Source organism: Hemicordylus capensis, chromosome 3 (genome assembly GCF_027244095.1).
Source record: "Hemicordylus capensis ecotype Gifberg chromosome 3, rHemCap1.1.pri, whole genome shotgun sequence".
Taxonomy (NCBI): domain Eukaryota; kingdom Metazoa; phylum Chordata; class Lepidosauria; order Squamata; family Cordylidae; genus Hemicordylus; species Hemicordylus capensis.
Genome location: NC_069659.1, coordinates 302,139,266 through 302,166,099, shown reverse-complemented (window position 1 = coordinate 302,166,099; position 26,834 = coordinate 302,139,266). Strand labels below are relative to the sequence as shown.

The window sequence follows — 26,834 nt, the reverse complement described above, 5'->3', positions numbered from 1 at the left end:
AGTATCCAACACTAGCTTAACTCTAGCCACTAACACTCAATAAATGAGGCGATGCTAGTGAAAAACTTCACAGGCAAAAAGTCACGCCATGGATTAACAACAAAATCTGATCTTTTCACTGCGATTCGTCCACAATCATGCCTTGAAGAGAGAGATTGATGTCTCCCTTCCTGTGCCTGGAGAATAGGCAGGAGGATGCGAGTTCCAATACTGCAAAGAGCAACTCCGAGTTTTGCTGCTGCTGCTGCTGCTGCTCCTACACAAGGTGGAAAGGCGGCGCCTGGTCTCCTGTTTTTAGCGGGTGTAAGAGATGAGGTCCAGTACAGACATGCTCAGTAACTGGTGCCGCCTCCTCAGCAACAGTGCCTACAAGACCAAGAGGCTGTCTGCATCAAAAGCAGAGGTAGAAAGCCATCTTTGCTAGCGACTGAGCGTGAGGGAGAAAGCCGAGACTGAGACGGCCAGATAAGGAGCCATGTAAGTGTAACCGAATGTCTAAAAGGCTCGCCCCGTCGGAACCGATGGGCTTGCTGTAGGGACTCGAAGGGGCGGCTGTTGTCAAAGCAGCTCTCGGGCGCTGTCCGGCGGCCGTGGTGCTGAAAACTCCGAATTTTCGGCTGTGCATGGGCGTGTTCCCTACTCTACAACTATAGGAAGCGAGAAGGCTTGGGGCGCTGGGGGATCGCTTGCGGGAACAGTTCTTATCTCTGCTACGTTGTTGTTTGTGGCACCTTCTGCTTTCAAGAACGGGGGAAACATCTGTTAATTTAGTCCTTGGAAGGGTTTTGTTTAAGCAATCACATGCGGTACCCGGAAAGTTGACTGCTTAGATACAGTATCATGAAAACTTGCGGGTTGAGCTTTTGAGCGATTGCTTTCTTTCCTGTATTTACTTCCAAACATTGGCAGAAGGGGATTACTGTGGAACAGCAAAGCCTCCATTTGTGGCTTGTGAGGGCAGAAATGTGTCGCGCGGGGTGGGGATGGGCAAAGCTGCAGCCGATATTCCATAAAAGTAAACAAGCGGCTTGCCCAGTGATTTGGGATTTCCCCTAAAGACACCTGGACGGAACTGACCGATCATGTGTATTCAGTCCATTGAGTTTGGTGGGATTTACTCCCAGCTAAGTGTGCCCAGGATTGCAGCCTGAATGTAATAAGTGACTTATCTGTAAGTTTGTGTACCTTCTGAGATTAGGCTGTAAAATATGTGTTTGAGGCAAGGAATGTACATACATAGGAACATAGGAAGCTGCCATATACTGAGTCAGGCCATTGGTCTATCTAGCTCAGGCAGGCAGCGGCTTCTCCAAGGTTGCAGGCAGGAATCTCTCTCAGCCCTATCTTGAAGAAGCCAGGGAGAGAACTTGAAACTTTCTCCTCTTCCCAGAGCAGCTCCATCCCCTAAGGGGAATAACTTAAAGTGCTCACACTTCTAGTCTCCCTTCCATATGCAACCAGGGCAGACCCTGCTTAGCTAAGGGGACAAGTCATGCTTGCTACCACAAGACCAGCTCTCCTCTGGTACATCTCCAGATAGGGTTGGGAAAGACTCCTGCCTGAAACTCTGCCAGTCATAGACAATACTGAGCTAGATGGCCCAATGGTCCAACTCATTATAAGGTAGCTTCCTAGGTAACTTATGCAGGAAAAAGAACTGGGAAAACTCAGTATTTAGACATTATCTGCTGCTTCATTTCTGCCTTGAATAACTAACAATGAGATCTGTGGGATTTTCTCACTGGGCTTACTCTATCCCTATGAAGGAGCAATCAGATGATCATTTTGTCATGCACTAGGAAGAAACACAATTAAGTGACAGAACACATACTTTCCATGTATAAGGTCCAGGGTTCAATCTCTGGTATAGGACATTTGTGGCTGTCTTGTAAAGATCTCTGTTAGTGAGCTGTTGGCCATTCAATACAGACAGTACTGATCTAGATAAACTATTAAGTGAGGGCCCCAGATACGGCAGCTTTATAATGTAATATAGTTTGCTTTTCAGCCAATATTGGCTCTCAAAGCAGCTTACTATTAAAAGCCACACAAAGGTACAATAGAATTTTATATCTATTGATGTGGGGTGCAGTCTTTTCTAGCTCTGGGCAGCTTCTCCCTAGGAGAGGGCAGACAGAGCGACTGCAGACAGAGCTACTGGATTCTGGGGACAGCTGATGTTAAAGATGGAGACTCACAGGAACAACCCTTCTGTTGAGCTGCAGAATTTTATGCAGTTGGTTGTACACTCCAGGTTTCAAACTCCAAGTTTCTCTCTAGAATAAGAGGACAGAAGGAGCTGCAGATATTTATTTATTTATGTATTTATGTATTTATTTATTTATTATTTCTAGGCTTGTGCCCGAAACATTTCGGAGGCCATTGTAAAGGCCTCCGAAACGTTTCTGTGCTGGGCCGGATTCGGTGCTTCAGCACCGGCGGGGGTAGTACTTTAAGGGCAGGGGAGGGTGTACTCACCCCCCACCACCACGTTTCCCCCGCCGGCGCTCTGCAAATTTCAAGCCCCTCGGGGTGACAGCGTTCCTCCCTGCCGCCCCGTTCCCCCCGTCAGCCAGAAGTGGCTGGAAGTTGCGAGTGTCAGCACTCTTGCACCAGTGTAGTGCTACTATGGATGTCAGCCGGGTGTGTGTGTGTGTGTGTGTGTGTGTGTGTGTGTCTGTGTGTGTGTGTGTCTGTGTGTGTGTGTGTGTCTGTGTGTGTGTGTTACAGTACAGCACTTTAGTACATGATGACAGTTTGCTAAATCTGTTTTTAGAAGTGTTTATTAAATCATCATGCTGTGTTTCAAATGTTTAATAGCAATTATGATTCATTCTGTTAACATCAATATTTATAACTAGGGGGAAAACCTGGAATCAAATGAAGAGCATTTGGGCCAAGTCACAAGGCAAAACTGGCATGCTGAAACGATAGGCTGAGTGGATCTGTGTGGAGCTAGTGCATATCAAAAGAGCTGTGTGGTTGTGGTGGTGTGATAAGTTTGTTTTGAATTGCAGGTTTGACTTGTCCTGAAACAAAGATACTGTTTTAAGTTATAGGTTCCGCTCATTCCAAACCTATGGTATAAACCTGAACTAGTGGTTGTTCTCTAGATCAAGATCACCACTAAGTGAAAAGCACATGACTCTGGGATGCCACCTCCATGCTATTCCCAGCTGCTTCCTGGCTTCAGAGACTCAACTTTCCATAGTCTGCCTCTATGCTTGTAAGATTTGAGTCCCATAGAGGTGCAGTCACTGTTGAGAGTAGTTTGGTCTCATAAGGAACCCCCATCCTAAAGCAAGGAGAGTCTGCATATATACACTAGGCTTACAGCTCTTGCTACGACTACCGGCAAGCTGTCACAGTAAGGGACATGGCTTTGGACCTCTAATGGAAACCAAAGGGTTGGACCTGATCCTTCCCTGGAGGCAAGCAACCAAAGTGTAATCTCTTCTCCAATTCTCTATTAGCCCCAGATGAATTTTCCCCAGAAACTGTAGCCTCACTGGATCCTATTTAGGAGATCTCTATCTGACAGAAGTTGCTCTCCCCATTCCTAGGTTTCCTTTGTTCTACTTCTTTCTTTCTTTCTTTCTTTCTTTCTTTCTTTCTTTCTTTCTTTCTTTCTTTCTTTCTGGCGGGTGTGTGTGTGTGTGTGTGTGTTTTTTCTGACATCCATGGCAGGAGTGAATCCAGTCCTTAACCTAAGAAGGGTAACTCCCTTAATCTTGAACATGTAACCACAATCTTGAACATGTGCTTGCCACAGAGTGCTTGCCTCTTATCCCTGGACTTCTGGGCTTTAGTCTGTCCTGGGTAGTGTGGTGTGTCTGTCCTGGGTGGTGTGGTCACCCATCCAAGCATGATGATGCTTAATTTGCAGGGTGTGGGGGGGCTCCAAAGGCCTTTCGGTCCAGGCTCTAAAATTACCTAGGTGCACCTCTGGCTTGCCTAGTCTAATTTTGAAAATGCAGTAGCTAACAATAATGGGCAAATTGTAAACAGTTATGTTTGAATTTGATCCTTAATGCTGTCAGTTGTTTAAGCCTTGCTGTGTTTACACTCATGTACATTATGTCAGAATATGTTCCATGATATTTTCACCTTATTTACATTGCATTAGAAATGTTTTACTTCTTACAAGTTATTGGGTGTGATGGGGGGGTGGGTAAGGTTGGGCGGAGTCATGCCTAAATTTCATTGAGATCAAGGGATCACGTATTTTAATAGTGCACAATATTATAGGTGTCCTGAGTGACTGCAACATCCACAGCAAGAGTTGGGATTGTTCTGTATTTTTGGCTGAGGAGTGAAAGCAAAAGGCCTTTGTATGATTATTGGAGGGTCAAAGCCATTCATCACACCAACAAAAACCTGGATGTAGGGCATTTCATATTTTGCAATAGTCTTATAAATAGTAAAACACCTAGAAGTCTAATTCAAGAATATGTTGTTCTTTGTATCTCTGACCCAAGTGCTTTAATTGTGTAACTCCCTTTTCCAGACATTTGATGGGATCCCCAGTACCACCCCATCATTTATGATCTTGCCCTGCAGTTCATGCTATTGATGCTGTTGCCTAGTTGTATGTGTGTATAAGTAGGCAGGATGACGTCAAATGCCTTCATTTGAGTGGCTGTTCTTTGGTGATTAATGCAACTGTTTCCTGCTGCAGCATTATATAAACTGTACTAACAAGACACAGTCCTCCAGCTATACTTATCTTGTTTTGAGTGTATTCTTGTGCTGCCATAGTTAACCATTCAAAACAAACCATTACCCCCACCCCTAACACCCTCAGATCTTAAAAGCATAGAGGCACACATAGGGAGCAGTTGAGATTGGGGAAACACCAAAGAAGAATCTTCTTACCCAGAGCCACCTTTGTGATCAAAACTGTGCGTTCTCACGTCACGTGCCTCCCCCACCCCAGCTATAAAGGTTGGGCTGGATTTCCCACATCATATCTGTTTCAGCCCCAATAGATAAAGAAAGGCAATCCAAAATTATCTGATGATAAGACTTATAGGTGGACGTTTGTATAATGCTTGGATTCCTTAGTTTGGATGGTGTTTGAATGACAGAATTATTACTAATGGGAGCTCTTTGGCAGAGCACACATTTTGCATGCAGCAGATCCCTGTTTCAGTCCTCAGTCTCCATCTCTGCTCACCTTCCAATGGGCAGAAAAAACATCTATTTCAGTGGGCTTTTGCAGGTGCTACATTTTAGTAAGGGTGTACTGATGTTACTGTATGTTTTCAATGTTGATCGATGATGGAAGTCCTTTACATTTTGTGGTGTTTTAAAGTCTTTAGTTTAGTTGTCCTATTGTGATAGGACACATGTGAGCACTGTAAGATATTCCCTTCAGGGGATGGAGCCGCTCTGGGAAGAGCAGAAGGTTTCAAGTTCCCTCTCTTGCTGGTTTGAGGAGAGCTGGTCTTGAGGAGAGGAGAGCCGGTCTTGTGGTAGCAAGCATGGCTTGTCCCCCTTAGCTAAGCAGGATCCACCCTGGTTGCATATGAAAGGGAGACTAGAAGTGTTTGCACTGTAAGATATTCCCCTTAAGGGATGGAGCCACTCTGGGAAGAGCATCTACGTTCCAAGTTCCCTCCCTGGCATCTCCAAGATAGGGCTGAGAGAGGTTCCTGCCTGAAGCCTTAGAGAAGTCATTGCCAACATTCTGTGTAGACAATACTGAGCTAGATAGACCAATGGTCTGACTCTATATAAGAACATAAGAACAGCCCTGCTGGATCAGGCCCAAGGCCCATCTAGTCCAACATCCTGTTTTGCACAGTGGCCCACCAGATGCCTCTGGAAGCCACAGGCAGGAGTTGAGGACATGCCCTCTCTTCTGTTGTTATTCCCCTGTAACAGCATACAGCATACAGGTATACGGCAGCTTCCTATGTTCCTCTGATATTGATTTATGTTCTTAGGTGCTTTGAATAGTTATCTGAAGTTTCTTTTAAAAAGGATAACACTACCTAAAATAAACAAATAAAATCCCCAGCATTTCCAGTTGAAACAATCTTGCTTAGCGGGGCTGGGTAATTTTGGAGAGCCATTTCTAACCAGAGCAGCCAGTACTGGACCCATGATCTAGCTCGGTATACAGCAGCAACATTCGTTCACAAGCATCATAGAATTCTTTCCCTATTTAAGGAAAGTGTTGTGACCCCCACCCTGGTAGTGACTCTGAGGGTAAACCTTGGGAGGCAGGACTATTGGTGGGCCGAGTCCCAGGCCCCATCACTGCACCAGGGTCTTAGAGAATTCCAGAGTTGGAGCTTTTCTGCCACTGTGTAACAGCACACCCCAAAAACCGGAGCCAGGGGTGCAAACAGAGGGAAAGCTTGAGGACCAACTCTTCACATAATGGGAGGGAGAGACACTCTTGAAGGGATGGGGTGGGGCATTGAAGCTATGGGTTATGAGGTTTGGTGGCAGAGGTCAGTAAAATCAAAAGACAACTCCTCAAATCAGGGGGTGGGTGGGAATCTGCATGCACCCTTGGCTTCAGCCCCTTGAAGTGGCACACTTAGAACCTGAGCCCCGTGAGGAGCTGGTCCCTTCCCCACTTCCCTTGATAGCTCTAACTGTCCCTTCCCCCATTACCCCTTCCCCACATACTCCCTGATATCTATATCCCAAGGGCAGCAACAGGCTGTCAGGTAGAGGGGGGGGCAGGTGCCAGACTCCGGGTCAGAAGGCTTCCACTCTCCCAGCAGAGTCCAGGAGGGATAGCCTGACCTCAGGAGGTATTGAAGAACTCAGTCTACCTCTGGCTGCTGTTGGGTCAGCAGCTGGTTCCTGGAGCTGTCTGTAGTGCTGCAACCCACCTCGCCTTGCTGCCTTCCAGACCTCATGGGCTCTTGTCTGCGGGGTGGGACAGTTTGCATGCTGCTAATGAAGATAAAATCCGGACAGTCTTCTGGAACCTGTTTCCACATTTGAAGGGACCTCTTACCCCGAGTCCAACTCTTGTTTGCTTTCCTTGCCTGATGAAAGTATAGCTCAGAACAATCAATGCATTCTTGAATTCCCCATGCACTGAAAATGGTAGATCTTCAGTATGAATAATCATCTCTCTGTGTATGCTGTTTATTGGGATGTTGTGCATGAAAGGGCAAATACTGCATCATCCAATAGCCTGAGACCAGTAAGAAGTGTTTACAACATTTTAAACACAGGCAAAAAAAAAAACCCCAAAAAACCCCCACCCTCAGACACCTGTGAGACTTTGCAAACCAGACACCACCTGGAAATGTTAACGTCAAAGGACTGCGTTGAAAATGTCTTGGGTGAGTGGGAGTCGGAGATGGGAGTTCTGGAACCTGTCTCAGTGCGTCACACCAGTCCCCAGTCTCACCTGACAGCATCATCACTGGCCATAGTCATGCAACAGTATCTCTCCTAGCCTGAAAGAGCTTCCTAGGGAGTGAGTCACTGATTGAATATGACCTCCCATTACTGGCATCCTGGCCTTCTGTCACTCTCCAGATGTGTTCCTTGTAAATTGTCTTCCATTGTTGTTACTCCTAGATAACAATGGGATCATATTCAGAACTTCACTGACGTGGTGGGTTTCATGAGTCTTCAGCTTCTACAGGCTGCCTGATTACAGCCTCAAAGCAATCCTCTGCTGTGGATTTTAATAACAGCATATACATAAAATGGAGCATTATATTAATATAGTTTCCTCTCAGAAACTATAATCTCTCTGCTTTTTTCTTTTTATCCACCTGCAATAAATGAGTCAACACCACTGATTCAGCATTCACTCTTCACTTCCCAAACCTCTGTTTAACACGTTTACAAGAAATCATGGATTCTGCAGACAATTTATCAGCCCCAATTTCCCTGGGGACCTAATCCATCTCTCTCTTTTTTTTACCCAGCAAAGCCATTTTATATCTGTGTAAACCATGTGGGAACTTTTGTTTAAAAGGTATGTAAAAATATCCGTACTCATGAAGCTTCCTTGAAGCTACTCACTTCAGAGAATCATAACACTGAAAAAACCTGTCTTTCCAAACTCTGCCCACTCCCATCAGCCTCTGCAATATATGCCACAAATTGAGAAGCAATAGCCATTTCCCTTCCTAAGGCCCACTTGAAATTATTAATGAGAAAGATAAAGTGTCTGTGCAATTTTAAGGCTAAAAGAATGAATAAAGTTAAATGAGCAAAATGCATACACTAAAAAATCCAAGATATTTGCTTGAAACGCCTTTTCTTTTTCTTTTCAGGGAACAGCTAGGCAGATGGAACTGGCTGGAAGTGCAGATTATTTTATGGGCAGATTGTTTTCTGTAGAAAAATTGCTCCTGGTTCCAGGAGCTGGGGAAACAGATGTGCAAATGGAATTCCATCTGTAAGTTTCATTCCTCCGCAGTTGGCACTGCCTACTAAAAGGAAAGAAGCCAAAATGCAGAGGCTGAGCAAGGCTCCCAGTTGTTAGGAAGCAGTTGGTTCCATTTGGATTCCTCCTGCTTTTGGTTGGCAAAGGTTCATGGCGTGGAAGGAGCATCAGTTTTAAAGGACAAAAATCAGCTAGTGGGTATGTGAAAAACTTGTCATGTGCCATACAAAATATATGACAGTCCTTGGTGAGAATATATTCACTGCTCATATCACCACCTTTGACTTGCAGGGAAGGGATGTCTTGCTGCTGGCATAGTTTTTAATGGCTGTGTATGCTGGTATAAATGAGCACAAAAGAACAGTGATACAGGCATCTAGTTGCCACACTACAAACTTGCTAATGACCGCTGAATGTTTTTGCTCTGAACAATTTGTACCTGATTATTCTGAGCATTGGTGCATGCCCTGGGCACTTTCCAGCCTAGCTGCTCAACAACAGCAAAATGCCTCCATTCAGGCAAGTCGCATTTGAAACGTAGACAGCAGGGGGTGCAGTCTTGCGGAAACTAACAATCTCCAAAAACAGCAACTTCCTTACGCCGGATATACGACATCCTAGCTCTATATTGCAGTGATTGAATTTGAAACAAGGCATTGGAAATGTGAATGGCACCCTGCTGTCCGCGTAGGGACTGCAGTGTCACAATGCAGGGAGTGTGGAAGCACACTTCTGCGATACAACATGACCCCATTGCAGGGTCTAATCTGGAAAGCACCCTGGAAAATAAACCTAGAACATGTTGATGTGGAAGATGTCTTTTGTTGAGTACTTACTGTACACTTTCCAAGCTGTTTAGAAGCAAGACAGGACCCCTCTTGAGAGATTCCATTTATTGATTTTCTTCCACTTGCCTTGGTTAGGAATGTGAGTCGCAGCTACCTTTTGCTGGATTGATAACAGACAGGCTCCACTTTCCCCTGCCATCTTGATTACATAAAGGCAAAATATTTCACATTGGGGTTTAGATGCTCAGTAAACTGAATAATTAAACACATTGTGCTTCTCTTTTCTGTATTATTCATTCTGTGACTGCCATTTTCAGACTGAACTCAAGTTGGACTCCTAGTTGACTTGGTTTAAATACATTATCGGCTTTTAAGACAGCCCTTAAGGCTTATTTGTTTGGTCTGGCCTTCCAGGGTTTTTAAACTGTTTTTAAACTGATTAAATTGTTCAGATGTTATGGTTTTAAGTTTGATTTTTGAATGATTATATTTTGTTTTAGTTTGTAAACTGCAAACAACGTTGGATTGCGGGGTGTAGAAATGTAATAAATAATTAATAAATAATAAATAGGATCAAACCACATGATGCTGAATGAGTCCTAAGGGCTTTGTTTTCTTTAAAACTTAAAAAAGCAGCATGGCAATCAGAAATGAGACTACAGTGCATACAGAGGGGATATTTAGTCTCTTCCCTTTACACTGTGGTCCTGACACAGAGTCCTCCCAGTTCCCAAATGCTGCTATTAGCCCCAGAATAGAAGACCCCATTGGCTTTAAGGAACCTCTCTATGTGTTGTGGTCTCAATTGTGATTACTCACCATGGCGCCTACTTAAAAATAAATGCCTTAAACTTTAGCATCACAGGAGGGTCTGAGATACCAGTATCAGGGAATGTCCTCTGGCCTTTTGGGGCTCATAGTCATCCTAACCATCCATCTTCCAACTCCCTTCTGTACTAGAAATGGCGGGGGGGAGGGGCGAATTACAGTGGATCTCAGGCATTATATACATAGAAAGGGCACACCAATCACCCTTCCACACTGAAAGGTGTTAAGATATTACCCCAAGACCATCTCATTGACTGAAAAGATTTATTTTCATTATAACTCATTTCAATAGTGAAGCAGCATCTGAGCAGTTAGTGTAACACGTAATTCCCCGACAACTTCCATCAATACCTAATTGTGGGCAATTTCCTCATTTCTGACAAACAGCTTTCTACTGTCTCTGCCCGCTTAGTTCTCAGAATAGACATGCTTGTTCTCTGCACCTGTGCCAGCTGGGAAACGGGGGGCGATAGCAACCCTGCTTCTGTTCAGAGTTAGTAGGTGGGACTAAGCTTCATCCCTTACTTCTCAAACATGGAATGCTCTCCTCAAAGTCTTCATCTCAGTCATTCTAGGCTATGTACAGACATCCCTGTGTAACCAGCAACGATCGTGCCCTCCAGTAAAATACTGCTCAGGGCGGCTCACAACATTAACAAAATAGATGCAATCTAAAATAAAAGGTAAACAAGTTAAAAGACCAGGCTAAAACCACATTTAAAATTAATATTTTTTTAAATTCAGATTAAAAGTTAATAACAAGCTAAAAACTAAGGACTATAAAAACTACCAGATAATGTCAATCCTGCCTGCAGAGTGTAAATTTTCTTACTAAAGGTGAAGAAAGCCAGCTTTGCAGAAATATATCTTTTAATGGTAGTATAAAGTTATATACATTATGTCAAAACACCGATCAAGGTGGGTCTCCGGTTTACATGAGCCCTAAACCAACAGAGGTTCTTCCCTCAGAACATACCCAAACATGGCTAGAATGGAGGCATGTAAACCTTCTAGGAACACACCCTGCCACCCTGGTTCAATATGAAAAGGTTTTAGAGCCTGTAAAGGTTTGAATGTGCATGTGTGGTAATGGAGCAGCTACCATTTTGTGTAATTTTATTGGCCAAAACAGGGTCAAGTGACCCATCTACAAACATGCCCTGCCACCTTTGACCTATAGGAGTAGATTTTACAGCCTAGAAATGTTTCACTGCACGTGTATGATAATGGAGCAGTGGCCACTTTATGTAACTTTATTGGCTGGAACGGAGTCAAGTGATCCCTCTACGAACACACCTCACAACCTTGGACCAGGAGGATTGGTCTCAATCCCCAGAGCCATCTTGTTTTGTAGAGTCACACTGTTTCTGACTCTGCTGGGTGATCATGGGATCTAGCGGCAATACCTTTGAGAGATCTCCAGAGTCAACATTGCCACAGCCAGTTGTGAAAGCTAACCTGAGCAAATGTTTATCTCAGCACAAGTTCTGATGATGAGAGGTTTCTACCAAGCAAGTTTCCAGAAGAAGACAACCACAAAATTTCTGAAATGTGGCCAGAATTGATGGCAGCCATTGAAGGAGAGCCTCATGAAATGCTGGTAAATATGGTTGTGAGATAAATGTTATAGGTGGCCAGAGATCTGTAAAAGGAAACTTAAAAGCGTGTTTTTGGTTTTTCAGGAGGGCAATACAAAAGGATCTAGGCCTTGACTAACAGCCTTTAGCAATGTGGAACACAGCATCACCAGGAAACATGCACATTAAGGTGTGTATGGATATTTTGGGGGAATGAAAAGACACTTTAAAAAAAGAAAACAAACAAATAAATAAATTGTGTCTTTCGCTCCTTAGGGACCAATAGCTGTGAATACTCCTCAGGCTTCCCACATTACTATGCAACATTTTCTGGAACTTCAGATTGCTGAATCTGAATATGTTCTACCCAGAGAATGGGTCAGTGATGAAAAGCCTTTTGAGAGCAACAGTGTATGGAATTTAGAAGCGTGAGGTTTGATTCCTGAGTTGGAGATATTATTTCAGCTGGACTGAAAGCAATTATTCCAGAAGTCTTAGAACTGTATGCTCTGTTTCAAATCAGTTTTGCAGATTATTACCATAACTCTTATGAAACAGTGGGCCAAGTTTTAAATCTGGTGGCAAAGGTTGGGAATGCAGATATGCCACAGGACGTTCTTGAAGAATTAATAAACACATCTGATATGTGGATGTTAGAACACATGGATGTTGTGATTCAAAAGAGGGTATATAAATCATTTCCTAAAACTGTGCCAATGTTATAAATAGAATTGGTTTTATTCTGAATTGTGTGTTATTTTCAAATTAAAGAGTGCCCTTTTCATTATCAAGGGGTAAAAATGACTTTGGTCATTTTGTACCCCAAAAGGCCCCTGCCCTTTATGCAGCTAATGGAGCCTGGTGGATTTCCCTTCTCTCATCAGGGAAAAACATCTTCCCAGCAAACAAACCAAAGAAGACATTCTGGCAACTATTTTTTTCCATCATCAAATGGGTTTTTTTACCAAAAAAAATATATCTGTCTATAAACCTATGTGGTGACTCGCCTGCTCCTCTCTGCCCTAGTTGTTCCTCTTTTATATGGTAGGGCCTCCGCTGCAGAGGAGTGGGTTGACATTCACCCAGCACTCTGCCCGCCAGACTTCACTAAGCCTGGCCCCTCCCCCTGAGGACCCAGGCTCCCCTTCTGCTTTGTCTGCCTCATCACTGGCCAAGTGGCAAAACAACATCTGAAAGGGCCTGGGTGCAAGAACTGGAGATGGCCTCCCTCTTTTGTGCGCGTGGCACCAAAAGCATCATCTAAATCCACCACCACCACAATCCCCCTTGTCCAGGCACAGCAGGCAGCCCACATAGGCACAATCACCCCGACATGCCACCCTCAGTGACCACACCCCTCACTTAAATAGATGTAATAATTTGGGTAGTTCTGTTACAAGAAATCGAGAATAGTTTCCTAATCCTACAGAGCCTGAACCTCGTGTGGCTATTCACTACATACGGAACTTAGGAGCCCAGGAAGCGGCCTTATACTGAGTCAGACCACTGGTCCATCTAGCTCGGCAGTGTCCATCTAGCTGGCTGCAGGGGCTTCCCTGGGGTTACAGACAGGAGTGTCTTCCAGCCCTACCTGGAGAAGCCATGGAGTGAACCTCTGCATTTAAACATGCAGATGCTCTTCCACTGAGCTCTGGCCCCATCCTTTGCTATGGCTCTAAGGGGAATATCTTGTAACAATCACATGTAGTCACGCATCCAGATGCAAACCAAGGCGGATACTGCATAGCAAAGGGACAAGTTATGCTTGCTATCACAAGACCAGCTCTCCCTCCCACCTGAGATTTCGACATCCCCACTGCACAATGCTGAGGAAACAGAAGAGACAATCTCCAGTTAGGACTAGGAAAGTCCCCTTCCTGGAACCCTGGAGAGAGACTGTCAACCAGTGCAGACAGTACGGAACTGGATAGAACACTGGTCTGACTTTCAAATGTTTCATTGACAAAACACTTTTTTTCTCAAAGGAACATACTGTAAGTTTTAAACACACTATAAGAATTCCCTTTGACAGGCAAAATGGATGATACCCCAGCTCAGTACATTTTTGATAGCTTTAAAAGAGCATCAGACACATTCACAGAGGAAGAGAGGCCAATCACTAGCTCTTCATCATGATGGTTATGTATGGTCAAAGCATATCTTTGAACAACAGTTGTAATATCCATAAGTTATTCACATTCTTTCTTAGACAAGTGAGCAAATACAAAGCATAAGAATTACCTTGCCAAAGGTCTAACAGAGAGAAAAGCCAACAAATTCCGAGTAGGGGTGTGCAGAACCGGTTCGAATAAAAATGTGTTCATCTAGAACTGGCCTGGTTTGAACTGTTTCAACCCCAGAAAGGGAGCCAGTCTGAGTTGGAGCTGAACCAGGCCCAGTTCAGATCAAACCAGTCTGGCATGCTTGCAAAGGGGAATCCGGTAAGGATTCCTCTTTACAAGCAAAGGGGGAATCCTATGGGGCTGCGGCAGGCCGGTGGTGGCTCCCATAGGCACTCTCTGCCATCAGCATGGGCTGGTGGGAGTTACTGCATGAACCCAATCACTGGCTGGTTCTAACAAATTGGCTTGTGGACCAGCGCTTTGGTTTGAATTCAGTTCACATTCAAACTGAACTGCCTGAAGCGGTTCCATGCTCATATTCATATTCACCCCTAATACCAAGCAATTTAGACAAGTACATATCTACCGCCAATTTGATGTCAAAGCACACAGGAAATTACCCCAGATGTTAGAAGAATAATTATTAAGGATAAACAAGCAATTCAAGGCTAATGGTGCGGGTTGGGGGAGCAGGTTTTACAACAATTCCATTATCCATATTTTGCAAAATTTTATTTTGATGCAAGTGTTTTGATGCAAGATCAGACAACAGTGAAATTTGTGGGGTATTTTATTCCCCTGTGAGCTTATAAAATTCTCCACATCCTTTCCCCAGAAAAATTTATGCCTTCACACATTATGTTCAATACTCTTCTATCTTCTTTCCTCCCTATCTCCCTCTCTTACTCAGACACACATGTGCGTGCACGCACACACACAGCACAGGGTTTTGTTTTGTTTTGTTTTTTTAATTTAGCTGATTTATAATTGCTCAGATAGATCTCATTTCTCCAGCTGAATTATTTCAACACCACCCAGCACAGAGCAATGGGTAGCACAAACAAAGAAGCAAGTAGGAGAGAGCCAATCAGCTGGCTCCTGGGGCAGGAAGAAGGACAAATCAAGACAAGGATTGGAGGAGGTGCTCTCCACTTTTCATTGAGTTGATTTGTTGCTACTGCTGCCACTCAGATAGTAAGTCCTTGCCCCTGGCCCCACTCTTGCTTGCACATCCTGAGATAGAAAGGATCAAGGAAGGATGCAGGTGTCTCCCCACCAAAAAAAAGCTCTGTTTTCTTTTTCCTCCATCTTGTTCAGCAGCCCTTCCTTCTTCTCCTCCCTGCCAGCTGAAGTGCTAGGGGGCTTTGAAGAGCATGCACTAGATGCACTTGCCCAATGGTGGTTATGCCACTGCTTCAGTCACTGCCTGCCTATATAGTGAGAAAAACAATGCACATCCTGTTAGGGCCCCACCCTTTTACCCCTCCCTCCTTTATTTGCCCTTCCCCATTGTCGTTTTCTTCATTTCTCCATCTGTGCTGCCTGTCCATGGCTGCTCCTCCCCTCTTCCCTACTCACCCACCTGCCTCTGCTTGGCTCCACTGACTGTCTCACTCTGCCCCGTGCAGCTAGCCAAAGTGTACCAGAAGCCTCATCAGACCAGCACCTGTGGGCTGGCTAGAGCAATTGGGTCTGAATCGTCTGCCTGTACTGTGGGCCTCTGTTGCCTCACCTTCTAGCTGGACCTTGCCCAGGTCACCATGGAGTTCAGCCACCACTTCCTGGATCACTCCAGCTGGCCAGGTGAACAGGGAGGGTTGGTGGCCTGACAACCTGGCAAGATTTCCCCCCACAAAGGTAAACATGCCTCTCAGTAGCAAAATGGTAACAATTCTATTTATTTATTTAGTATGATGGTATTTATGTAGGTAGCAGACCCTTTCCTCCAAATGGCCAAAAGCGTTTTTAATAATTTCCATATAAAGTGTGCCATCAAGTCAATTTCAACTCCTGGTGCCCACAGAACCCTGTGGTTTTCTTTGGTAGAATACAGGAGGGGTTTACCATTGCCATCTCCCGCACAGTGTGAGATGATGCCTTTCAGCATCTTCCTATATTGCTGCTGCCTGATATAGGTGTTTCCCATAGTCTGGGAAACATACCAGCGGGGATTCGAACTGGCAATCTTCTGCTTGTTAGTCAAGCATTTAGTTTAGGGGTTTTGTTTAGCTAAAGGAAGCAGCATGCAAGAAAGTGGGTAATAAGTGTGTATATAACTATTCTAGGCAACGGTGAGCTGTTGGTCTTGATAAAAGAAGTACTCATCCCAACCATGGAGACTGTGCAACCTGAGAAAATGCAGCCTTTTGAAAAAGAACTTGGTAAATACCATTCTGTATAGACAGTAATTGTATGCAATGTTGTGCATTGAATAATTCTGTATAATTTTTTATTATTGCAGAAGAAATCCCTGACATCTCACCTCCTGCTTCAAAAAACCCCAAGTCCCCTGAAAATAGTAAAGATTGCAAAAGGGGTGCAAGAAGGAAGCATTTTTCTAATGAGGCAGTGGGTAAGAACATTTTGTTGTTAATCTGTAAAACTGAGAATGATTTTATAACAGCTTGTGTTTTTATTTGCAGTCAACCTGACAAACAGCCAGCCCCTTCTCAAGAAGCTCAAAGCAGCATGTGAGAAATCTGGTAATTAATTAAACTCTATACTTATTTTCACAGAAATATTCTCTGAGCATCTTGCTTGAGAAAAGAGTCGTGTGTAATTCAAAAGCTTATTTCATGCTTTTTAAATACAGAAGTGTTTTAGGCTTGAAACTCTAGTTCTCGTGGCACAACTGGTAGCACATTGTAATTATACAAAAGCACTAATGCAATGCCATAGTTAGGGAGGAGAGCTGGCCATGTGGTAGCAAGCACGAATTGTCCCTTTTGCCAAGCAGGATCTACCCTGGTTTGCATTTGAATGGGATACTACATGTGAGCACTGCAAGATATTCCCCTTAGGGGATGGAGCTGCTCTGAGAAAATTGCTTGCATGTAGAAGGTTCCAAGTTCCCTCCCTGGCAGCATCTCCAAGATAGGGCTGAGAGAAATTCCTGCCTGTAACCTTGGAGAAGCTGTCAGTCTGTCAGTCTGAGTAGATAATACTGAGTAGATAATACTGAACTGTCAGTCTGAGTAGATAATACTGAGCTAGATGGACCAATGGTCTGGTCTGACTCGGTAGAAGGCAGCTTTCTATGTTCCTAAGTTGTGAGGTCAAATCTCACCTGAGGCACTAGTTTGGTTCCACAACTGAAAGAGGTTCTGTTTTTCATTCCACTATAGGTCCCTCTGTTAAATTCAGAGTCCCCTGCAAGAAAGCTGATAAGGATTTCTAAATTATTCAGACTGAGAACAACTTTGTGAGGCAGGCTGACTTCTCATTTTCTCGCTACTCTGACTCCAATGTGGAATGTGTTCTTTGTTTTTTTAGAATCCTCTGCCAAGAAGCCTAGCAGTTCTGATGCAGCACCAGATCTGACAGGGCAGATATCCTATACAGTTATGCAGAACAGTTCAAGGAGGCTGAAGGGTGCTGTGAGCTTCGGGACAAGTATGAAACAGAAGCCAATAATAGCCTTGGAAGGATTCTTGAGAGTCTACCAGAATTTAAGGGTGCAGGTGGTTGTGAGATGCCTGGAACATCAGGCCTTCAGAATTTAATTTTAAAAAATGTTCAAGTATTCCTGTACAGGTAAAACATCTACTTGACACTGGGGTCAGGACATGATCACATGTAGGGGCAGAAAGCCACAGCCCTGGAGAGTGAGTCCCAACTTTTGGCATAGGCATATTATTAAAATGAGGAAATGGGCTAAAAACACACACACACCCCAAAAAACCTTTCTAAGCACACTTACCCATCCTCTGAAACACAACTGCTGCTGATCAGTTGGAATATCTGCCCACGGCACTCTCTGAAGCAGCATTCAGTGCTGATCCATTGGAGTCCCAACTGGCCAAGTCTTCAGAAGCAGCAATCACGGCTGGAGTTGTCTGAAGTAGAAACTATTGCTGATGAGGCTGTATGCCCGTCTGTGTACCTAGAGCATGTCAGAAGGTGGGGATGGGCCTTGGTGCACTGGAGGGGTCTACAGATTTGTGAAGGATTTCAATTTGTGAATTTAGATAAAGCACCATACTATCACGAAGTGCTAGTAGCAATTTATTCTACCATTCAAGTATTGTTGAATGAGGTGGACCAGAGAATAGGCCCTGATGACTTTGTTCAGCTCAGATTACAGAGAAGTGGCTTATTTAGCCCTCTGTATTCTGTCTGAAGGCACAGGAATGCCTTGAATGCTGATATGTTTTAACAGATATTAGTAACTCACTCCAAAGTTATGCAGAGCTCTTTGGGGAAGCTGCTATAACTCTGGTTGTCATTATTGTTACTCTTTCATGGGGAAGTGGGTGAAGACCATTAAAAATGATACCTTCTAGTTCAGTCATAACAAAAAAGAGACCCCACATGGTTGATGCAAATTATTTTAGCAACAGTCTTTGTTTTATGTGGGGCAGGGGTGTCTTGTAGCAATAATGCCTGATAAGATTCCCCCAGATTCAGAAATATTGACCAGTGCTATGAAATTGCACAATGACCTTGGCTAGTCAGATCAGAACAATGGTTTTTCTCTGTGATATAGCCACTATTGAATGGCATTTACAGGTCAATATACAAGTGGGAAAAGTAGTTTAGCTGGGGAAAGTAATTAGCTGGAAAAGACTGGGGAGTATGAAACAGAAATTTTTTTTTAATAAACTTTTTAAATACAAAAAACTCCTGAGCAGAAGTACTCTCAGACTTCTTTTATGTTCCTTCATGATAAATACTATTATGGGATTGTGGATGAAAAAGCTTTCTTTGGGGCAAAACACTTTTGTTAAAATTGCGACACACCATATTCTCCACAGCCACAATTGCCAGGATATGTGTCACCTCTGCTTGCATAAAGATTGCAAGTATAAAGTGTTTAAAAATAAATTCAGATGTTCCACTTGCAAGCTGCAGTGTAGATCCTATGCCTGCTTAGATAGACACAAAAAGCTTGCAGCAGATCAAAAAGCAGATTGCACTGGGAGAAAATAATGTAAGAAGTGTGAACATTTTGTAGTTAGGCCATGAAAAGAAACAGAAGTGCCAGGGGAAACAGTGCAAAGTCTGTAGGGAGTCTTCAGGGAACCTTGAAATACACGAGTGCTACATGGGGAGAATTCAGAGACCTGAAGTGTCAGTAAAATGTCTGTGTGTTTTTACTGTGAATGTATTCAGGAAGGTGGGATCCATATTGCTAATTACATTTATGCCAAAGCCTTTGAAGGTAAAACCTTCAAAGCAAAAAGCACTTTTGTTAATCATGCCTGGCAGACTTCATCTGTACGTTCACCAGTGACTAAGGGTGTGCATGAACCATTCACTGCCAAAGCAGTTTGGTGCCGAACCGTTTGCCCGAACTGTTAGCTGCTGTCATGTGGGCAGCTTTCTAAATGGAGCTTTGCGCATGCTTGAAGCTGTGCCGGGGGGCAGAGAGCAATGTGCCGGGGGGCAGAGAGGGGCCGGGGGGCAGAGAGCAGAGGTAAAAAGGAGCTTTTTACCTCTCTTGCCAATCTGAATTCGAACTGAGCCATGATTTCTGGTTCATGCACATCCCTACCAGAAACATAAAATTTAACAAAACCACGTGTATTGCTCATAATTCCAGATGCTATGATGGGTATCTGATTCTAAGTCAATAAATCAAAGAAAAGCTTGATGTTGATTTGAATACTTGGGATGAGGGGCACTGCCATCACAGTCAAAAACTTAGATAAAAAGTTTTTGACTGTGACAGCAGTGAAAAGGGAGAGTTCCTGGAACAGTATGAACAAACAGGTTAAACATTTTTGACCTGCAAAAAGAGCCGTCTTTTTTTGTCGGCAAGATGTAAACATCTTAGAGCAGACCTGTACAAAATATAGACATGAACTTGTGGAAATGACATGTAATACAGTCCTAGTGACCAAGGGGAAGGACTTTGTCCCTACACCTTAGGCCATCGACCCCTTTCAATATCTCACAATGTGTGCTTAAAATTGTATCTCTTTATGTCTCTTAAGGAGTATCAGATTGCAATACTAGATCCTGATAATTATCACAAGCAGTGTAAAAGATTGCCTATGCCAGGTACACAGAACATAAATAGAAGGTTCATATTCAACATGCTTTGAAGGGCGGAGAATTTAAGGTCAAAATTCCCTGAGACCGACAGGGTGAGAAATGAGAAGCCCTGGAACATCATTTGAATGGTTACTCTGTCCTAGATAAAAATAAAACAGCTTTTGAATTTAATGGTGGTTTTTGGCATGGCATGTTATTTCTCACAGGCTCAGCATCCCACGTTGGCAAAAACATATAGAGATCTTCATAGCACTACAGAGAGAAAAGCAGCTGTGTTGAGGTTCCTGGGTTTTGAAGTCAGCTCTATATGGGAACTTGAGTGGAAAGAAATGCTCGAAAATGATTCAGATCTGCAATAATTCATAGCAGCACAACAGTTCCCAGAACCTCTGGGACCTAGAGATGCTCTGTTTGGGGGCAGGACCTTTTCTGTGTGTTTCTATTACAATGCAAAGATGGATGAGCAGATTTGTTACTTTGACTTTACATCCCTTTATCCTTTTATTAAAAAAAAAAAAAAAAATTCCAGTGGATCACCCCAAAATAATGTATGAGGACTTTGTGCCACTCACTGACTATTTTGGGATTACCAAAGTTAAAATGTACCCATTTTAGAAAGACGTGTTGGCCCTTCTTTCCCATTCTGCCTGTGACCCACCTTGATTGGTGCTTTGACATAAGGTATGCACCTTTATATAACTATTAAAAGATATCTGTTAATTTCTGTAAAGCTAGCATTCTTAACTTTTAGTTAGGCATTTTACACTCTGCTGGCAGGATTGATGTTATCACACCTTCTCCTGCTTTTAGCCATGCAGCTTATGCAAGCCATGCACAAGGTGAATCATTGTTTTCACAGCTTTGTGGCATTTCTGATTGAGGATATAGAGAAATTTCTCTTCAGCAATTGCCTCAAATGAAATAGCTCAGAGCAAACCTATGTATACAGTAAGATTCAGCTGCTACATTCTTGTAGGGCCAAACTAGTCTGTTAAATATTACTATTTTCATACTGTATTATGTAGTACAATGTGGAAGCTGTTCTACCACCACTAGGCTCTTCAAAGTCATTCTCTGGCCCAATAGTGTCCATAGTGGTTCTGTTCTATGTACATGCTAATGCCCCAGAAGTAATTCCTCTTGCTGCTCTCCAGGTGCCCAGTGTGGCCTTGCCAGCCTTTAATACACAAGGTAGACAACTGGAATGCAAGTGGAGAACTCACCTTGAATCTGTCAAGACAGATTCATAAGCCCATTTGAAGGCCTATGCTGTGGCAATACATGCAACAAAGAAACAAATCGGTTTTGCACATATTGCGCCTGCAGGTTCATGTTCAGCAGTGTTATCCCAGGTTGTGAAGAGCCTAATTCAGACTCCCTCTGTCTTAAATTTGACTTCAGTGACTATGTCTTCCTGTAGCAACTTTAATGAGGGGTTTTTGTGTATAAAATCTCTCACATCCGGGCCAATTTGGACTCCACCTCTCCTGCAGAATCTATTACGGAGGTGTCCAGCAATTCTTCTTGTAGTACTAGATTGGATCAGTTTCAATCTCTGACTCCTAAGAATGTAGACAAGCTGTTTGGAGTGGTATGGCCCACCACTTCTCTGGTTCCTTGCCCAAACTGGTTCATTTCATCTTGTAGGGAGATTATCGGAAACAGCCTAGTTGACATCATTAATAGGGATGTGCAAAAAAATTTGGGCACAGATCGATCTGTGCCCGAAATGAGCAATTTCGGGTGATTCAGGTCCGAACTGAATCACCCCCAATGTCCCCCAATATTTTTCGGGCCCGAGCCAAATCACCCCTGATTCATGCCCGAAAAATTCGGGTGATTCGGGATGACGTCTCTTTGAATTTCCCTCCTTTTTGCCTCCATTGATTTGAATGCAAAAAGGTCTGATGTGACATCAGCTCAAATTTTGGGTCCCAGGGGCAAAATAGTGGGGTGGGGTGGTAGTGCCTAATGGATGGAGGCTACCACCCAAATTTCAGGGGAATTGGGCAAAGGGCTGATTATGGGGGAATTTTTGAAGTTTTAGTGTCTTTGGGGCAGTTCGGGGGCATAGCAAAAAGAGTGGGGTGGGGTAGTAGTGCCTAATGGGTGTAGGCTACCACCCCAATTTCAGAGTAATTGGGCAGAGGGCTGATTTTGGGGGAATTGTTGAAGTTTATGCGTCTTTAAGGTTTTTCCTCATAGGGTATACATGGAGCTTTCAGCAGCCCCATAACTGCACTTGGGGGGTGCTGGGGTGGCCCATAGTGAGTGGTAGTGTAGTGCACATAGGGTGCCAACCACCCCCATGGGTTTCTAACCCATGGGGTACAGGGTTCTGTTGTTTCAGAGGTATTCTGAGTGTGGATTCTATGATAGCTAATGAGATTTTCAATGAAACACCATGAATCCACTCTAATTTGCTAGCATAGAATCCACACTCAGAATACCTCTGAAACAACAGAACCTCAGTGAGGAAGGGCAGGTTGTCTCCTTGTTTGGCCTCTTCTTAAGAAGCCCGCCCTGGATCCATTCGTGATGAATAATTATAGCTAATCAATTCCAAGTTATTTTGTAGGAAACATAATATCTAGATCCATTTCAAATTAGCTTTAGAGCAGCCTATGGGATTGGGTCAGCCTGACAGATGACCTCAGCCAGGGGATCAACAGAGAGAGTGCAAATCTATTGGGTCTTCTGGCTCACTCAGCAGCTTTCAATGCGATTAACCATGGTATCCTTCTGGATTACCCGAGAGATTTGGGGATAGAATGCATTGCTTTGCAGTGGTTCTATTCCTATCTCTTGGGTAGATTCCAGATGGTGGTGCTTGATGACAACTTCTTTTTAAAACAGGAACTATTATATGGAGCTCTTCCATTCTGTCACCAATGCTTTTTAATGTCTACATGAAATCACTGGGTAAGGTCATCAGATGTCTTGGTGCAGGATGTTAGCAAGTAAGCTAATGACACCCAAATCTATTTCTCCATATCATCATTCTCAGGAAATGGCATTCATTCCCTAAATGCTTGCCTACAGGTAATAATGGGCTGAATAAGGAATAGTAGACTTAAGTTGATTCCAAACAAGGCAGAGGTGCTCATTGTGGGAGGTTGGAAATTGAAGGATGGGATAGATCTTCCTGTCCTGGATGGGCTGCCCTCCCCCAGAAAGAACAGGTATGCAGTTTGGGAGTGCTCTTGGATCCTGGCCTCACCCTGGTATCTCAGGTGGAGGCTATGGCTAAGAGTGCTTTACATCAGTTTTGGTTGATGTGTCTGTTCCTTGAACAAAACTACCTTACAACAGTGTGCATCAGCTGGTAACCCTTGGGTGTCGGTGGAGGGCAAGGGGGACAGCGCTCCCATTAATAGTCAGCCTTCAACAAAGCCCTTCGTGCTCTGTAGAGCAGGCAAGGCAGGGAAGAGAGAGATCAGAGGAAGGGGGAGGCGGGACTCACCAGGAAGTCCCAGTACTTCTCAGTTCCGTTTGCTTGCCCTCCTTATCTCTTTCTACACGCCACTGGTGTGCTCTCACTCGCTCTCTCTGTCTCACACTCTCTCATACACACACACACCCCAACACCTACCTCAAGGAAGACTGGGCTACTTTGCTGCTTTCTTTCAATGTACTCCTTTTCCTTAGGAAAAGCTTCAGTATGTTTTGGAATGCAGCCCAGTAGTATCTTTTTCAACCATGTATAAAACCAAGACCACACTTATAATCTTATTGATAATGTAGACCCAGATGTTGATGAGAAATTTCATTCTGTTGAACCTATTAAATTAACCAACAGCCTGGAATAAATTTCTTACTTTACATTTACAAAACCAAATCTGTATAAACAGTTTTACATATATTTATATCTATTCAATGTTCCATATACCATCTGTTCAGCTGGGCAGCTCTCAGAGGTAGAGCATCTACTTTGCATGCAGAAAGTCCCAGGTTCAATTCATGGCATCTCCTGGTAGGGCTAGGAAAGGCTCCTGCCTGAAACCCTGGAGAAGCCACTGTCAGTCAATGAAGACAATACTGCGCTAGATGGACCAATGATCTGACTCAATATAAGGCAGCTTCCTAACTTCCTATGCATTGTTTAAAGTTTTTTTAAAAGCATATCAAAAGGAGAGAGATTACATCCTTCCCACAGAAGGAACAGCACATACTGTTCATACCTGATCTTTCAGGGGGAATGTAATCCCATCCAGACCAGGCAGATTGAAACCATCTCTTGGGTCTTGAACACCCACCCACCCCAGTCAGTACCTCTGTCTTATTAAGATTCAACTTCTATTTGTTATCCCTCATCCAGCCCATTACTGCCTTCAGGCAGGTATTTAGGGAAGTTATGCCATCTCCTGATGAGGTCGATATGGAGAAATAGGTCTGGGTGTCATCAGCATATTGATTATACCCTGCACCAAATCTCCTGACGATCTCTCCCAGTGGTTTCATATAGATGTTATAGAGCATTGTAGACAGTATGGAGCCTTGTGGAACTCTATACTTTTGTTCTTGCTTTGCTGTACTTTGTATTTTCATAATGTGTACTTTTATCATACAAATATTTGTATGAACAAACAAATATTTAAGATTAAGACACAAACATTGCCCTCCATGAGCCTATTTTTATAAAAATATTCCCTTGGAGGGCTACGCCAGATCCAATCTTTACTGGTGGCTGAACATGGTCCAGCCAGTCTTCCTCACACCCACTGGTCTGACAGCTCCTAATGATTCCTTACTCCCACACTCTTGTGACTCACTCTCTTTTTTTGAACGGTCCCTCATCAGTTCCTCCCACAACAGGAGATAAAGCCTTTGCTAAAACTGCCAAGGAAATCCCTGTGCATCTAAGCTGGGGGGAAACAACCCCACAAATCTTTCTACAGTGCTGATGTCTCCCCCCACAATGACAGGCAGAGAGAATGCAGTCTCTCTGTACCACTCTTGCCTACCTCACCAGAGCCCTGATTGATGGTGAAGGATTTGTATGGCCAGGTTAGAAAATCTGCAGAACAGCTTCAGTTTTAGACGGTTTACTTCTGTTTTATACAATTCTACTTCAAACAATATCTATTCCTTTCCCCATAACAGCTTATGTGTCAGAGATGTAACCTTATTCAAGCAATCTCTCCTCCTGCTCTCCTCCCTGTCATGTAACATTCTTGACAACTATCCTATTCCCAAGCCAGCAGTCTCTCAGCTACTTGCCTGGTTTTTCAGTCTCCCCAGTTAATTTTGGAGCCTGGACCTGAAGGCCTTTGGAGCACCACCCCCACTGCTGCAAGTTAAGCATCATCGCATCATCCCCCTACACACATGCACAGAGAGAGAGAGAGAGTTTTTAACACTTGGGTTCCTGAGGGCACAAGCAGCAACTGAACTCACAAGAATGTAAGAATACAAGACAGGTATGTTTATACAAATATGCATTAGCAGAAACATTTTAACACACAACTCCCCCTCCCATATATTACTTCCCCCAATCCCCCCTCTGTCTCTAAAGCAGAGGTCACACTCGGCACCCTGCACAGGTCAAAGTAGCACTTGACCACCCAGCGTAATGTGGGCCAGCAGTGCAGTCTGGCAACCACAGCACCCAGGACAGACTAAACAGGATTTGGGGGGGCTCCAGGGAATGTGGAAGCCCTGGACTTTGGCCCCAAAGTCCAGGAGTAAGAGTACTTCTGATAATTCCATAGATTAATTATGTGCTGTGTGAAAAAGTACTTCCTATTGTCCGTCCTAAATTTCTAGGCCTTCAGGTTAATGAGATGACCTCTGGTTCTAGTATTATGTGAGAGAGGGAGAGAGAAAAAATTCTCTCTGTCCACTCTCTCTACTTCATGCATAATTTTATACACCTCTGTCATGTCTCCATGTAGTTGCCACTTTTACAAACTAAAAAGCCCCAGGTGTTGTAGCCTAGGCTCACAAGGAAGGTGCTCCACATCCCTTATCATCTTGGTTGCCCTCTTCTGCACCTTTTCCAGTTCTACAATGTCCTTCTTAAGATGTGGTGACCAGAACTGTATGCAGTACTCCAAATGTAGCCACACCATAGCTTTGTATAAGGCCATGATAATATTAGTATTTTTATTTTCAGTCCCCTTCCTAATTATCCCTAGCATGGAATTTGCCTTTTTCACAGCTGCCACACACTCAGTTGACATTTTCAACAAGCTGTCCACCTCCACCCCTAGATCTCTCTCCTGGTCAGTCACTGACATCTCAGATCCTATCAGTGTATATGTGAAGTTGGTGGGTTTTGCCCCAATATTCATCACTTTACACTTACTTACTTTGAACCACATTTGCCATTTTTTTAACCAGTCACCCAGTTTGAAGAAATCCTTTTGGAGCACCTCTCCATCTGTTGTGGATTTTACTACCCTAAATAGTTTAGGGTACTGCCATCTGCAAATTTGGCCACTTCACTGCTTACCCCAACTTCTAGATCATTTATGGGAAAATCAAACAGTACTGGTCCCAGTACAGATTCCTGGGTGACCCTACTTCTTACTTCCCTTCATTATAAAAACTGTCTATTTATTCCTACCCTGTTTCTTGTCCTTCAACCAGTAGCCAACCCACACATGAACCTGTCCCCTTATCCCATGACTGCTAAGGTTACTCAAGAGCCTTTGGTGGGGAACTTTGTCAAAAGCTTTTTGGAAATCTAAGTATACTATGTCAACCAGATCACCTTTCTCCACATGCCTCTTGATACTCTCAAAGAACTACAAAATGTTAGTGAGGCAAGACTTGCTCTTGCATAAGCCATGCTAGTTCTCCTTCATCAAGGCCTGTTCTTCTATGTGTTTAACAATTTTGTCCTTAAGTATGCTTTCCATCAATTTACCCAACACAGAAGTTAAGCTAACTGGACTGTAGTTTCCCTGACCACCACCCCACCCCC

General features: G+C 43.7%; 1 protein-coding gene across 4 annotated transcripts in view; it reads left to right on the top strand.

The window, feature by feature from the left end:
• Window positions 1-355: 355 nt before the first annotated feature.
• The window catches only part of LOC128352035 (vesicle-associated membrane protein 2-like), a 46,922-nt gene continuing 20,443 nt past the window's right edge, over window positions 356-26,834 (top strand). The window contains exons 1-8 of one of the 4 annotated variants that reach the window (XM_053312192.1): window positions 356-477; window positions 11,470-11,590; window positions 11,673-11,757; window positions 15,319-15,547; window positions 15,976-16,071; window positions 16,152-16,262; window positions 16,333-16,392; window positions 17,183-19,265. In XM_053312192.1, the coding sequence (XP_053168167.1) occupies window positions 16,023-16,071; window positions 16,152-16,262; window positions 16,333-16,392; window positions 17,183-17,412 (450 nt within the window). In that variant the 5' untranslated portion in view covers window positions 356-477; window positions 11,470-11,590; window positions 11,673-11,757; window positions 15,319-15,547; window positions 15,976-16,022 and the 3' untranslated portion in view covers window positions 17,413-19,265. Of the gene's footprint in view, window positions 478-11,469; window positions 11,591-11,672; window positions 11,758-15,318; window positions 15,548-15,975; window positions 16,072-16,151; window positions 16,263-16,332; window positions 16,393-17,182; window positions 19,266-26,834 lie in introns of those variants that run through there. The other 3 variants (XM_053312193.1, XM_053312194.1, XM_053312195.1) reach the window with 3 other exon arrangements.